Genomic DNA, 16,461 nt, shown 5'->3' with positions numbered 1-16,461 from the left:
AATAACCAAGCCCTAATAACTCAAATAGCATCACACTCCAACGAAATTAAACAATGATGTCTTCTTTAAGAATAACTCAGCAATGGATTAAAATCTTAAAATACTGAATAAATTACTAAGACCTTTATTATTTTTCAACTAAATACCATTGTTTGTAAGAAAAAATAGTAAATTTATATTTTATGAAATAAAATATTAAGGGATATAGATATCTTTGCTGATAACAAAGTCTGCAATTGGATATTGAGATCTCAGATTCAGGTCAAACAAGGGTACTCACTGTGAAAACGACCTTTCCCACCTCATACATACTGATATTAGTTTAAGTGGCATTCTAAGGTTGCATTGGTAAGGGCTTACCAAAAAGAAAGTATACTTAAGTACATTTGTGAAGAATGATATTTTCTCACACCAGTAGAGAAAATTTTAGTCATGTTGAAGGAGAATTGAACTTGCATGTTTCTACACTTTAACAGAAACTAAACTCACTTATTCTGCAGCCTTGCTCATCTGAACCATCTCCACAGTCATCAAGTTGATCACACTGGAAGTCCATGGGGATACATTTTTTATTGCTGCAAGTAAACTCATCTTTTTTACACGGTCTTGCTTTATATGTAAGCTTACCTATAGAGTCATTAAAAAATGATTAGTACTTCACAGAATCAAAACAAATTTATTGAGTTCATTAACACATTCAAGATTTTATTTAAACACCATGAAAAACATGGCTCCACAATCCTTTATTTGAAGCTCTTGGGCCAAATGAAAAAAGTTTGGAAATTCCGGACTTGTAGAAGAATAAGAGTGTATTTACCCTATAATGATTAACACTACATTTCCACCGGAATATGTTTGAATATTCATCCTAAGTGAGAACTTGTTCTTAAAGTAATAAAAACTGCTTCAGACCAGTTCAGATCAGGGTTTGTCATCAAATGATTTTTGCCACATACAGTAGTAAAGCCTTGGTTTTAAAAGTTTTGTTAATTTCATAATTGTGAAGAAGGAATTGTGTATACAGACATAAACTCCTTACTAACACTCTCCCCTCAAGGAGCTGTTTAACAGAGAACATTTTCAAACCACTGTTTTTTCTCTCATGCAGTATTTTCAGAAATAAACTGTGTATCATCAATGGAGATTTACAGACTAGTAGAGAGTTTGGATAAAGCTGCACAGCTCTACTATTCAAATGAATGTTAGCAGATTATTTTTCATACTTTGTCAGAAGATCAAGTGTCTGAAAAAATTACCCTCAGACATGCTACATGGAAAATACTTCTTTGTAATTTTTTGAGCCCCAAAATCATTGTATTATCTTGTAGCTGTCACTAAGTCAATTATTTCACATTAAACAGATTTACCACCACAGTGATCTTCATCTGAGTTGTCCCCACAGTCATCAATCCCATTGCACCTGTGCTCAGGCTGCAGGCATATTCTGTTATTTCTGCATCTGTAAGGTCTTGTGGGTGGGCAAAGAAATTTGGCTGGAAAAAAAAAAAAGGAAAGAAAAAAATCAAAGCCGCTCCTTTGGGTACACTGACTTATGAGGAACAATCCCCTTCTCTCTTTCTTTTTTTTTTTTTTTTTGTCTTCCTTTTTTTGTTTTGTTTCAGTTCATTTTGTTTTTTTGTTTTATTTTGTTTCCTTCTTTTCTAATCCATAATCTGGCTTTTCTGAATATCTTTTGTTGTGGAAATTGCTTTTATGTAGGTACTAGAAACTGTGAGAATAGAAGCTATGATCTTAGTCATTTATATTAACTACAGAAAAGAGTGCACAGCTGAAATGAAATGAAGTAAGAAAAAGAGCCAAACCTCATGGTCTCATTTCCAGATGCCTTATCTTAGCTCACTTCACTTGGTGTACCAAATTAATTTATGCCTGCAGTTTATGCAACATGGCAGGACACTTAGCTATTTGAAAGAGCAATTTCACACAGAATAGAGCTTGAGCAAGCATATGTTACAGGTCCAAATTTGAAAATAGGTCATCCAGTGAAAAAAAAAAGAAGTCCCAACAATACTATAACTGTTTTTCTTACTCTGGATCTCTGTGAACAAATGTATAAATATGTATTTGAGTCACATAGGTGATCTTTGTTATTTATGTTTAATTTTTGTGGGTATATGTAGCTTTGGGGGAGGCGGTGTGTGTGACTTAAAGCGGCAACAGTGAAAGCCAGAGAATTTTATCCTTGTCCCTTCTATCATTATCTAATCTGAAGACTTCTACCCCTAGAGGAGGAAACCTCTCTCATGACACTTATCTTTACATGTGGAATACTCCAGGTGCTTTCATTGGTTTCTCAATCTTTTCATTCTTGAATTCTTTGCTGATATTCTCATTTATTCTCATGGATTTACTTGATCGTATACCCTTAAAACTTTCAATTCACTATCTAATTCTAGCATCTCACAATTGATTATAGGATATCCTCTCAGATTTCAAAATCAGTAAGTTCAGAACTCCATTCTTTATCACCTTCCTGTGACTACCTTCTCCCCAAACATAATCTTTGTGTTATTTCCATGGTTCAGTTAGTAGCACACCATAGCTGCAAGCCTGGGGCTATTTTAAATGCATTTCTCTTATTGACCTTCAGCTCTTACTAGTCAACAAATCCGGTTGATACTACCCCCAAATTTGCCTTCTCTCCATACATATCAGTTACAACAGTTCAGCTCTGCACTATCTCTTACAGAGAAAACTGCAGTAGAATCCTAAATATCTCTATTTCATTGCCCAACCTAAAATCTTCCAAAAGGCACCAGAACAACCCACCTTAGACAATCTGATCATCTCTTCCATAGTTATCCAGCATTTTCAGAATAAAATTTAAGATACTTCACGTGCCATAATGGATTGATCACTACTTTGTCCATGCTACTCCTACAGACAAATCCCTTGTCACTCTTAATGTTCTAGCAATACTACTTTATTAGCTTCTTAATTATGCCATACTCCTTCTTGCCTGGACTCCATGGTTTAATTGAAATCTGGTTCCCACTCCAAGCATAGGTCCTCCTCTTCAGATCTTTTAGGAATATCTCTTAAATTTCTCAAGCCTCATGTTATCTTATATTTAAATATCCCTTAATTTCCTACTTTAGCTTTCAGAACTTTGTCACTTTATTTTCATATTCAATTTTTTAAAATAAACTGAAAAAACCATTATTTTGATAGCCAGTCATTTGATTAAATATCTTCCTTATTGCTATTTTCTCATTAGCTTTATAAACATCATCCCCTCCCCAGTTTACTAATGACTGTAGCACCTTCCTTCATCATTATTGCTCTCTGTCCAAACTCGTTTCAACATCCTAGATGACTTTAACATCCACATGAACAAACCAACCAATAACTGTACCTCTTAGCTCCTTGAGTTTTTCATACCCAGTAACATTTTACTCTAATTCACCTAAGCCAGCAAGTATCCTAGAAGGTTGTAAAAATTGGTAGATTTAAATATATTTCTCTTCTTAATTTAGCCAATGGCATTTCGTGTTGCTTGCAGGTAAGAATATTAATTGATCTACATGAGTGCAGCTGGATATAGTTTCCTCCAATGGCTTCATTTACAAAGTCACTAATCTGAATGCTACAAATTCTGATCAGCAGTTCTTATTTTCCCAAATTTTTAATTCAACCAGTCTCATTAAGTCCTTTTTCTGTCTTAGGTGAAACTTTAGTCCATTGATAGATATACCTTTTCCTATTCTCCAGTGTTTTTGTCTTTAGTTACCTCTACATTGACGTAAGATCCCATGCTTCATCTTTCAGTTTACTCAGTTGACAAATATTTATTGGTAACTTATTATATGTTATCTAACAAAACCCTAAGGTTAGATGAATAAAACCATCTGCTATTCCAATGTCTGCATTCTGGGAGGACCAGGAACATTGTAGATGATCATGCCACAAGACCAACTGATACCACAAATATAAATATTTATTACTACCAGATGGGCCCTAAATATTACTTGGAAATCATATATCTCTATATCTACATAGATATAAATACAGATATACATGTATATATATAGATAGATATGGATATAAATACAGATAGAGATAGCATCTCTTACCCTTTGCAATAACAATTTAAATCTGTATTCCTTTCAAATTTTCTTATAATAACAACCTTCCATATTCTATATATGGACATACTTGCTACTGCATATATAAAAATGAAATAAAATTATGGTGAATTTGTTATCACTTCATTATATAATTGGACATCCACCTGCATCTATACATAATCTATCAATTCATGTAAATATTTTTAATAACAGAGAAGGGGTGACTTCTCTTATCTAAAACTAAGTTCTCATCTGCTCTGAAGCCCATTTTTTTTCCTGCTTTTTTAGGAACCATTCCATCTTTCTTGATACATTTTATTACCTTGGTATTTCTTTTGCCATACTATTTTTTTTTTTTCAAATTCTTTTGTGTTAACTCACCTGAGTCTCTTCCAGCTGCTTATGTTTATTTAGAAGTTTGGTGGCACTCAGTATTCTATCCTAAATTCCTTCTTCTCTTATGCCTTACTCCCACCCAGCCTAAATCTTACAAAGTCCATAGTATTTTCTTTTAAGATTTTATTTATTTATTTGACAGACAGATCACAAGTAGGCAGAGAGGCTGGCAGAGAGAGAGGAAGAAGCAGACTCCCTTCTGAGCAGAGAGCCCGATACGGGTCTCGATCCCAGGATCCCGGGATCATGACCTGAGCTGAAGGCAGAGGCTTTAACCCACCGAGCCACCCAGGCACCCCACAAAGTAATGAAAGTATTCATTATCCCATTTTATTCTGACTCTCAAATTTATAACTTTAGACCAGCTTTTTAAGCTTTAGAACCAAATATCTAGAGTCTACCTGAAATCTATACTTGAATGTCTCCTCAAATGTATCTCAAACCGGGCATTTAATCTTTACTTGCAATACTGTTCCTCTTCCTATATTCCCCATGTATTCAGCTGAACAAGCACAAACTCCCTACAGATTATACTTAGTAACTTCCTCTTCCTTGACTTATCTATCTAATCTACCATTTAATCCAATTTATTTTGCTTTTCAAATTACCTCCAAGTATATTTGCCATCACATGCTATCATTATCTTAACCTGAGCTAGTAGCATGGCTTGCTTAGAGTACAGCAATTATCTTACCTAGCTTTGCTCCTTTTTATCCAATATATGTAAAATATAAATATGACTATATGCCTGTTGTACTTAGAACTTTTTAGTATTCTTTCTCAAAACAATTCTTAAAATTTTTATTTATTTATAGAGAGAGAGAGAGAAAGACAGAGAGGTCAGGGGGAGGAGCAAAGAGAGAAGGAGAAAGAGAATCTTAAGCAGGCTCCATACTCATCTCAGAGACCAACCCAGGGCTTGATCTCAGAATCCTGAAATCACTACATGAGCCAAAGTCAAGAGTCTGATGCCACCCAGGTGCCCCAAAACCTTTTAGTATTTTTAATTACTTTTAGGCTAAATCCAAAATTCCCCATGAAGACTTACAAGATTACAAACTCTTCTGTCTCTTCAGTTTCATCCTAAACCAGTATCTACCTTGATCTGTACTCTCCAAGCACAGGGATATTTCAGTTACTGCAATAAGTTATGGTTCACTCTACCTCAGGGTTGTCTACATTTTCCTTTGCCTGCAACATTATGTCATCCACCTTCCCTCCAGCCCATCCCTTTCACCTACTTGGCAGTGATATATCTCTCAGACTCAAACTCAAATATTATTTACCATAACCCAAGATTGAATAAAATCTCTCTGTTCTATACTTTTAAAACTTACTTTTTTTCTTCAATGCACATATAATTTTCAACCATATATTTTTAAATCATTTGACTACCTAGTCTGCTAGATTCTCAGTTCTGTGACATCAGGGTCCATGTCTGTGTCTCTCATCATTATATTCCCCAAAATAATAATAGTGTCTATGCTAACAAATATTTATTAAATGAATGAATGATACTATGTCCCATGCTGTTCATAATGCCTATGCTGTCTTTTAATTTGGATTGTTCAAACTGTAGCTTTCTGAATTCCTCCTTAGGGAGAGTTCATCTTATTCCTCTCCACCTTATCTGTACATTTACTAAATTCCATCATTGCTTAAAATATAATGTGTGAAAATCTGATTTGTACAATCAGAGTAAGATCTTGTCAAAGAGAACCATGTGTTGTTCTTCTCTTTCTTTCTTTCTTTTTTTTTTTTTCATCCCAATTACTTAGCACAGTCCCTGGTACATAACAACTTGACTCAATATTTATACTGATGACCTAGGGAAATGTAAAAACATGCATGGAATCAAGCTGGTTGTATTTCAGGTTTTCCAGCAGCCGTGTGGCATGTTACTCTGATCACTTCCTGGTCCTAGAAGTGGTCCTGGGGGTCTGACACTGGAGCCTCACAGGGTTAATTAGCAACCATGTCCTGCTCCACTCACTAGCTGTGTGCTGAAGTGGAAGAGAGAATAGGAAAAAAAAATATATATATATATATATATGCACATATATGTATACATACACATACTTTATAAAAATAATTGATTCTGGCTTGATAGTAGGGGATAAATTTATATTTTCCCATGGATTATAATTCAGAAACAATATAATCTCTGGTGATTTTCTAGAGTCCATTGTGTAAGATGATGTTGAACTAAAACTGAAACTTATTTATATCTCTCATTAGTTGTGTCTACAGAGAACACTCTCCAAAGACTGTCATTTTTAAGTTTTAAATCCCTTTAAAAATAAAGCTGCCTCCATGCTTTGGATATTTTATTCAATTGTAATGTCAGTAGTCAATGTCATCGTCTATCAAAAAATACTGTTTTAACTTGGTGTACCAAATAGAACAAAGAATTTAAGTATATACACTCATGCTATGCCTTCTTTAATTCACCTGAAGTGCTACTTAATCATATTCAAAGTAGTAGTATTTTTCTTTAAATTAGAGGTAAAATACACTTTTACTGAGATTAGATACAAAGAATGAGAAGAAGGAACTGAAAATGTTTGTTACCTATAAAAATCCTTTACTTGGTGATATAAACTTGGACATTAATAGTTGCTAGTTGCGTACGTATACTCCTGACAATTATCAAGAGTCAAGAGTATCTTGAATTTGAAGAAGCAATAACTTTTGTTAAGATTTTCAGATTGAAAGGTTATATAACTCCTAATTGCAGTTCTCTGCCCAAGTCTATATATGTATTAAAATATATTAATATATTTATAATGTAGGACATATATGAAGAAATAATATATGCTATATTTAAATATATTAATATATTTATGTAATAAAATACATCCATATGCTTACATATTAAGATATTATCAACATATTTACATATTATCTCCATATATATCTCCCTGACATTGGTCTCAGTGGTGGGTAACTTGTGGGACTATATGATTCTATTATTCACATTTTGTCCATGTACTTATCTGTTCCCCACAAAAAATGTTTTAGCCTCAGTAAACAATTTGGTACAAAGTCAAGTCCTTATATGAACCTCACACAATTCGAAAGTTCAACCGCTGTTAGTCCTCCCAGATATGCCATACACTATCTTTTGAGTAGTGTTGACATGTACAAGTTCAGATTTAGGGGCCATCTCTGTAAAATCATCAACTTTGGGCAGGGTAATCTATTACTACCTGAATAAAAGCTGTATCTGTATCTACCTAATCCCAGGACGGTAGACTTTGTGGTTTGCCTCACCACTCTATCGATTCACGCCAACATGTTAGATCTGGAGATGACAGTGTAATCTAGACCTAGGTGAAATGCATACCACACATATCAGGGGCTTCATCAGAGTTGTCTCCGCAGTCGTCTTCTCCATCACACACCCAGAAATGTAGCTTGCAAAGGGAATTATTGCAGAGAAACTCATCTGATCTACATATATTTCCTCCTTTATTTTCAAACAAAACAGAAAAAGAAACACAGAGATGCAGCATAATTAATGCCAGTCAACAGGACACATATTCCTCTAATTATCTTCGCATGGTACCTAGTTTCTCACTTCCTTACATTTTTTTCCTGTACAATATGAGGGACAAGCAGTATCCAGACATTTTTTTTTAAGTTGCTCATGGTTTATTTTTCAAAACAATCTGATATTACCCAGGTATATCATATTTCCTTTGGAAAATACTGGTAAGATGGTAGAAGAAAGTTTTTTCAAATATAAATTATCTTCCACTTTACAAAAATTTTTATGTTACTGTAAAGAAACTTAGATTTTAAATGGTATTCATTTTCATTACATATATTGTGTTGTTCTGGAAAGAAAAGACACTTGCAAAATTATTAAATAGTTCAATTTGGTTATATCTGGAAACTGATAAACTGAGTTGCTGAAGACAGAATAACCAATAAAAAACTTTTGCAATCACAGATAATCAGTTAATTTTATAACAGAATTAGAAGTTGGTGATGTGGTGAAAGACTCAGTGTCTTCCTATGTTATAAGAGAGGCATGGCTAAAGTAATTTATAAGGTCATATTTACAAGTACCCGGGGAAAAAACCCAAAACAACCTGATGAGAATTCAGAATTAAGATAAATAAGATTGCTCTCAGAGAATTTTACTACCTATTTAAACCTCGTAACATAATAAATATGGTTTCCATATTAAATAGAATTGATGACTGAAGGCATTAACATATTTAAAAGTGGATATGTTTATTAAAACATGGGGCTGGAGAGGGAGAGTGCTCATCCTTGTGAGACTAGAAAATCCTGGAAGGAAGCATTTTCATTTTGTGGATACACTTTAGAGGGAATGGTAAGCCTAAACTTATGAGGGTCAAAGAGCTCATCTTGTTGGGTTTTGACTTGTATACGAATCTTTAATAATTCACCCACAGTAGCAAAGACTTAATTTAGAAATGACAGAACGAGATTTGGATTTTAGCATAATAACACTAGCTGGAATGTGGAGAACTTGGAAATAAAGGTAGCAAGGGTAAAGCCAAGGCTGGAGGAAAACTCTTCAAAGAGAGTTGGTTGCAATGCAGAAGAGAACTGTTGGTGCTTGATTTAGAGTAGCTATGTTTGAAAGTGCTTCAGGAGGTAGAATCCACAGGATCTGATGGCTAAAAAGATGAAGGTGGCAAGGAGAATGAGCAGTCAAACATAGTACTCTATTTTTGGTTTATTTGGACCATTTGTTGAATGTTGATATTGTCCCAAAATAAAAGGAGGAGCAAGCTTAATAGAAATAATTACACGATTCACTTAAGGACTAGTAAGACAACCATGTAGTGATATTTAACAGGATAGTGGATAAATGTATTTAAAACATAGGACAAGTTCTGAGCTGTAAATATGTAGCTGGGAATGATCCGAATGTAGTTGTTATTTGAAATTTAGAACAAAACAGAGGAAACATTTAAAGACTGGATAGATAAAGAGGAGTCTGCAAAAGAGACAGAAAAAGTAGCCAGAGTTGTTGGAGAAATACTTGAGAAGTGTTCCAACAAGGAAGTAGTAGTGAGAGCATTTATATAATCCTAAAAGAGGAGGTTCAGTGAACTGGTGGTGGATTTAGTGATGTGTTTGTAGTTCGTTATTATTAGATAAAAAAGTAGTAGTTACTGTAATCATCCATCCCTTTCCAGGAGTTTGGTCTTAAAGGCAAGGAAGAAAGGAGGAAGTTATGTGAATAAGAGAGGTTGGTTTCTTATATGGAGTAAAACAGATATCTGATATACTTGAGTCCTTCTGAGAATAATTCAGTAGACAGAGTAAGCTTGAAGACAGAGAAGAGAGAAAAGATAATTGATACAACAAATTCCTTGAGAATCCAGAAATTGTGAAGAATTTGAGAGCTAAACTAATATAAAATGATTATCCTTAGATTGGAGGTGAAACAAGTCTCCCATTTCAAGAGGGAGGAATTGGGGAAAGGTTAGGCTAGGCACAGCATTAGGTAGATTTGTTAATTGGGTGACCAGATGTTGAATAAAGCTCAAGATTTTAAACTATTTCTGTGAAGTAAGAGGTGAGGAAGAAATTCAACTTTTTTAAAAACTCATAGGGTTAATGGTAGAGAGATGATTAGGGACATAGAGGTTGATGGCTTAGAATCTTAATAGTTGAAGCTGAGGCCAAGATATTATAGTGATATCAATCTAAATAGTTCCGAGTGTTTCTGCAAAAATGCTTAACAGAACTGGCACATCCTACATTGACATCTCTGAAGACTAGCAAACTCTAAAATATGGAAAAAGGCAAGTCTGTGGTAAGTCCACCATGGTGAGTATCAACATGTAAGACTGACAATATAATATCTGGCATTGGGGTGCCCCTTTCTTTCAACTTCTGGAATGGTCAGTTCTAAAATGCCTTAATTCTAAGAATAATTTCAATGATCAAAACCCATGCAAGAAAATATATTACCACTTAACAACTCTGTCTGAAAACAATAAAAAGATAACATGTACAGTCTTTAGTATTAAAGAAACTTAAGATATGAATATTGATAGGAGGTGTTTGCTTAAATCAATATCAAAATCCATGGAATATGAAAGTTATATTCTTTCAGAATAAAGATGCTCTCATGACTAAATCTCATGACTAAATCTCATGACTAAATCTCATTGCATGTTTCATTTTACAATGGATTATATTCAAACAAAATTTGTGAACTCTTGACATCCTCTGAGTATTTTAGAAAAGTCTATTTGTAGCACATCAGTCTTGTTAAAAGGAAAAAAAAAAATGAGTTCCCAAAAGTATCACTTTAGATAACATAATTTCCCCATAAATGGGCATATTATTATTTTTATTAAGAAGAAGAGAAATATAAATGAAATCACAATTGTAGAATAAGGCAAACATTTTGTGATAACTAATAAAGGCTTCCTATTGTACCATGAAGAATTTGTGTTAAAAAAAAATGCATCATGGAGCTAGTATGACGTCTTGAGTCTAACATAAAATGCTTATTTTGAAATAGCATGAGGCACACATAACCAACAAAATTCCAGTTTCCTAGTCATTAGTCACGTTCTTAATAAGCTCAAACAGAAGATTATTAGAAAAATAGAAAAGTGTGTGTATACATATATAAACAAAAACCTATGTCGAAATATGACTGAACTTTTGGCAGGTTCATAGAAATCTGGACAGGGAATTATCATCAAAATTATGGATCTAGAGTTCCCATTTTAATTTAGGTGGAGGGAAAGTTTAATACATGATAATGTTTTATAATTTTCATAAATAGTTTACCTATTTTTGAGCTGGTGATTACTAAAAAGAATAATTCTCAATCTTGTCCACAAAAATTGCTAAAGAGAATAAAGTTTGGGAGCTCAGACCAAAACAAATACTAAGTTTCCTTGAGGCAACATGTTTTAGCTTTGAAAGTATGAATGCTGCTTTTAATTCCACAGTATTTAGGGGTTTGACTTTTTAAAGTAAACTAGTAAAGTGGATTCTCTTAGAAAATGTTCCTGCATGCCTATTGCCTTCCAACCCTAACCCTTTTTTCATGTGTCCAGATCCGGGATGAATGAAGTAAGATTTGTTTATTCTGGCATTCCTTTTCCTCAAAGCCTTAAAGTACATTTATCCAGTACCTAAACCACTTGCTGGAGGTAAGTGAAATACTAGAAATCTGAATTCGAGCATGCCTTAAGGTACATCCTGTAAGGATGATCCTGTAAGGATCAAATACTTTAACCACCAAGATAATTCATTGGAATTTACCTGGCAGCAAAGAAAACCCAAGGAAAGTTAGAAACATGAGTATTGATGGAAGGGGAGCTTTGACACATTTGTAAATGATCCAATTAAAGGTCCTCAACTATTTTTTTAATCAGTAAGCTTAAACTCTTAATAGAGTCGGTTTAAATCTAAAAGATAACTCAGATTTCAAATGCTATCATTCAATGCTAATGTTCTATCTTTTTTTTTTACCGCAATGTTTGATTTTTAACCTGTAATTCTTTGTTCAAACAAACATTTCTTATCAAATTTACTATTTAAAAAATAGATAAATCCTGACAGGATTGCCCTTACACACACACACATACAGTCACTCACTTTCTAGATATTCCTATGGCTCTTGGAGATGTTTCACTGTGGTTGGATCTGATAGTATGAAAAATTAATACAGAAAGGTTTCTAGAAGTAAGATAAGAAACTAGATCTCTTGAATCTCATTTCAATAAATTCTCTGTGATTTACTTAGTACAAATTCGTTTACCCTTTCATTTTGAAAAAATATTTGAAGACTCTTTAAGAGTCTTGGAAAACTTCTCATTATGCTTAATATTAAAACCAAATTCTAGGGGCACCTGGGTGGCTCAGTGAGTTAAAGCCTCTGCCTTCAGCTCAGGTCATGATCCCAGGGTCCTGGGATCGAGCCCCACATCAGGCTCTCTGCTCAGCGGGGAGCCTGCTTCCTCCTCTCTCTCTGCCTGCCTCTCTGCCTACTTGTGATCTCTATCTGTCAAATAAATACATTTTGAAAAAAAAACAAAACCAAATTCTATAGCATTAATTTACAGTTACTTATAGTTCCTAAACACTTAAAGTTTCTCTCATGTCTGAGACTTTTGTGCATAATGATAACACTGCCTGGAATGCACTTCCTCATTCTGTTTGCATACCTAATTTTTTACATCAAGAAACTCACATTCCAACAGGGGAAATTTAGTCAACTAATACAGAAGCAATTATACTAGAGGGAAAAATACAATAACAGGAATGCAATCAAAGGGTTGCTAGGGAAGCTCCATAAGAGACTAAGATTTGGGAGAAGACAGTAGCAACTGAATGGACTTGAAAAGATAGATACAATTTTTATTGGCAAAGGTATTGAGATGGTGGAAATAGCAGAGGTATCAGGACAGACGTTGGAAAACATGGAAAATGTTACTAGATTTATTCTTCAGTTTGATCTAGGATATATGATATAAAGAGAAGTAATCGAGTATAAGGATAGGAAGGTAAAACAGGATCATTCTCTTGTAACCGTGACTGCCATATTTATATATAACCAGAAAGAAAGAGCTTCGAGCTAACATCGACATAATCAGAGTTACACTTCAATAAGATCAACCTGGCAGCAGTGAGTGGAATGTATTAGAGTCCAATTACATGGCATTACATGAACCCAGGCAAGAAGCAATGAGAGAAAGAGCCAGACTGGTGACAGAGACTGACATTGAGGGGCTGGAGCTTATTAGCTAGAAAACGGAAAAAGATGAGTTACTTAATTGTCCTGAAGTCTTAGAATATGATTTTATTTAAGAGGTTTTGGTGCCAGAAAGTCTACAAAGTTTGCTGTCTCTAAAGTGACCAATTATAGAATGTGAATGTGAGAACTTAACCAAAAGTAGAAACAGCTATTAGAGAAGTGCAACCTTTTATGGCTCTATATAATGCACTGCAGATTCCAAATGAGAACTAGGATTTCTTCTGGTGAATATTACAAGACTTTATCAGGTTGGGTATGGATGATTTTAGGAAATAATAAAGGTTTGATCTAATACTAAAGAAAATGGAGGATATTTTTCTTTGAGTGACTAGATTTTTATAAAAGTAAATCTTTATTTTTTTTTCTATTTTAAAAGACTTTTAAATGATTTTGTTTATTTATTTGAGAGGGAGATAGAGATAAAACACAATCAAGGAGGAGAGGGAGAAGCAGGCTCCCTACTGAGCAGAGAGCCATAAGAGGGGCTTGTTCTTAGGACCCTGGGTTCATGACCCAAGCCAAAGGCAGATTCTCAAATGACTAAGCCACTCAAGTGCCTCTAAAATTTTTATTTAAATTCCAGTTAGTTAACAGACAGTGAATTTTAATTTGAGGTGTACAATATAGTGATTCATCATTTCCATACAACCCTCAGTGCTTATCACTAGTGCACTCTTTAATCCCCATTGCCTATTTCACCCATCCCCCTTCCTGCCTCCCGTCTGTAACTATCAGTTTGTTCTCTATAGTTAAGAGTCCATTTCTTGATTTGCCTCTTTTGTTTTCCCTTTGCTGATTTATTTTGTTTCTTAAATTCCACATATGAGTGAAATCATATGGTATTTGCCTTTCTCTCACTGACTTTTTTCACTTAGCATTATACTCCCTAGCTCCATCCATGTCCTTGCAAAGGTATATTGAAACTGTATAAACCCTGAGTACATGTTCAAATGCCCTGCAACATACATCAATATCTAGCATCATCTCTGTTGATGATATTCCAAAGATTCTGAAATGTAAAGTCCATTGACTTTTTAAAGCAGCTTAAAAATAATTTCACATTTAAACAACATATTTAACATTATGAAAATAATAAGAGTTAGAGAATTTGTGGTCATTTTAAGCTTTGCCCACAATTTCTTTGCTTTCATTTTATTAACCTTAAAGCAGTAACAAAGTTGCTTGTAATGTAGTGAATTACAATTAAAAAGTTGTTATTTTTCAGGAAATATTTTCACATAACTAGAAAATAATGCACTACAAAATTTAAAGCTGACTTCCAGACTGACAAAAAATGTAGATCTTTTTCTCAGCCATATGGCTAAAAGGAAATTTGGAGCACAAGCTGCAACCTATGTATGATCTAGCAAATTAGTATATGTAATATAGTATGCCTTATGTTATTATTCTTTCATAGCAAGGCAAGCAATGTGGAAGAGAAATGTATCTCAAAAATACTTTTGTAGTAATGTCTCTAGCAGTTATGTTCCCTGCATCCTTCTCCTGTCCCTATTCCTGACCCAGCATCTAATCCGAGGACAGGCTTGGGGTAGGACACATTAAACACTTGTATTTTGGTTGCCTTTGTCATATGAAGCTTGACATTTACTCTGTCTGAAAATTATCCAGATTTTGCTTACTCAGATCAGGATGTTACATAATGAAACAGGAATGGGTAAAGAGAATCATTTGGTGATTCCATCCTCTGGCCCTAGTGCCCTATTGATTCTGCACAACATTTTAACTGTCATTCTCTTATTTCTAGGCAAGTGCGCACACACACACACACACACAGACACCTTACCTCTGTCACAGTTCTCTTCATCACTGCCATCCACACAGTCATGAATGCCATCACAGAGCCATCTAATTGGAATACAGTGGGCTTTATTTCTGCATCGAAACTGATCTTCCTTACATTCAGTCACACAGTCCATCTGTTCAAATACAAATAGGCACTGCAGTTTTCATTAATGAAAATGACATAGTCACAGGCAAAATAAACATGCAGCTGACAATACTGGAGATTTATTACACTGTGGGCTTTCTTTAATTTTGACTTAATGAATATAACCTCTGCAAATGACAATGGGGCTTAGTATATGAACAGCATGCAGACTCAGGTATCTGTTGCAATTTCTGTATTGAGTGTACTTGTCCTAACATTTTAGACATTGCTAAGAATCAAGAATCTGTCTCTTCACTCTATTTTTATTATGTTTGCTTTCCTGAACCTAATTCATGTAATTCAGAGATTTTAATCAAATGATAGATTTTACCTCATCAGAACCATCAGCACAGTCATATTCTCCATTACATTTCAAAGATGCTGAAATACATCCTCTGCTTGCACATATATATTCACTTGATGAGCAAGTAGGAGACGCTGAATATAATTATAAAGTTAAGATTTAGATTCGGTAAATTGAATGATTGGTTTCAAAGATAAAAACATAAATAAGCATGTAAAAAATGCATAGAGAGCAATGAAGGTAGTTTATATTATTTAAACAATAGTCCATATCTGATATCAAACATTTATTTAAAATGTGTTTCACAATATTATCACATTTCATTAAATATACCTAAAAAAATGATGTAATAACCTGTTTAGTAAGTATTCAACTCATCAGACTAAAGAAAGAAGGAAAAAAATCTATATAGTCTCCACCTCTTTAGTTTTGAAGAGTTAAATGAATTTTCCATAATTTTAAATTAAATTATTTAAAAACAAAAGTCTTAAATTGTTTTTACAATTGTAAAGGGATTTAGTGACCCTTGGAAATGTTAATTTATATATGCATCATATAAATCTAAAAGTAGAAATCTTGGCATAGTCTCATAGACCCCATGATATCTAGCTGGCTGTGTTGACATAAATGTCATATTTGCATAAGTTCTGAGAAGTACTTTTGTTTTGGGGTCCTAAACATGAATATATGCAAAATTAACTGAGTCTATAGCAACTTTATGACATAGAAAATAAAAATAACAAGTGGATATTTAAATTAATATCAATATTAAATCTAATTAATTGACATAGTAATTATGATTGTTGCCTTTGTCTATGGGTTCGAATTTGCTAGGCCAGCATTAAAACCTCCAGGGTTCTTGGCCTTAAACTGGTCCACTAGGTAGCCAAATGCACTTATATAAGGAGTTTGTGGTCTGAAATGCTTATTTCCAGGATTCTAATAAGCTTTTTCC

The 16,461-nt window shown here is 34.0% G+C and overlaps 1 protein-coding gene across 1 annotated transcript in view; it reads right to left on the bottom strand.

The window, feature by feature from the left end:
• LRP1B (LDL receptor related protein 1B) overlaps positions 1-16,461 on the bottom strand; it is a 2,013,404-nt gene that overhangs the window by 120,700 nt on the left and 1,876,243 nt on the right. The window contains exons 70-74 of the mRNA XM_046019480.1: positions 15,534-15,640; positions 15,059-15,191; positions 7,831-7,953; positions 1,368-1,493; positions 490-627 (exon numbers count right to left, since the gene is read on the bottom strand). Of these exons, the coding sequence (XP_045875436.1) occupies positions 490-627; positions 1,368-1,493; positions 7,831-7,953; positions 15,059-15,191; positions 15,534-15,640 (627 nt within the window). The remainder of the gene's footprint in view (positions 1-489; positions 628-1,367; positions 1,494-7,830; positions 7,954-15,058; positions 15,192-15,533; positions 15,641-16,461) is intronic.

This window comes from Meles meles, chromosome 9 (assembly GCF_922984935.1).
Source record: "Meles meles chromosome 9, mMelMel3.1 paternal haplotype, whole genome shotgun sequence".
Taxonomy (NCBI): domain Eukaryota; kingdom Metazoa; phylum Chordata; class Mammalia; order Carnivora; family Mustelidae; genus Meles; species Meles meles.
This window is presented reverse-complemented; position numbering and strand designations above follow the sequence as displayed.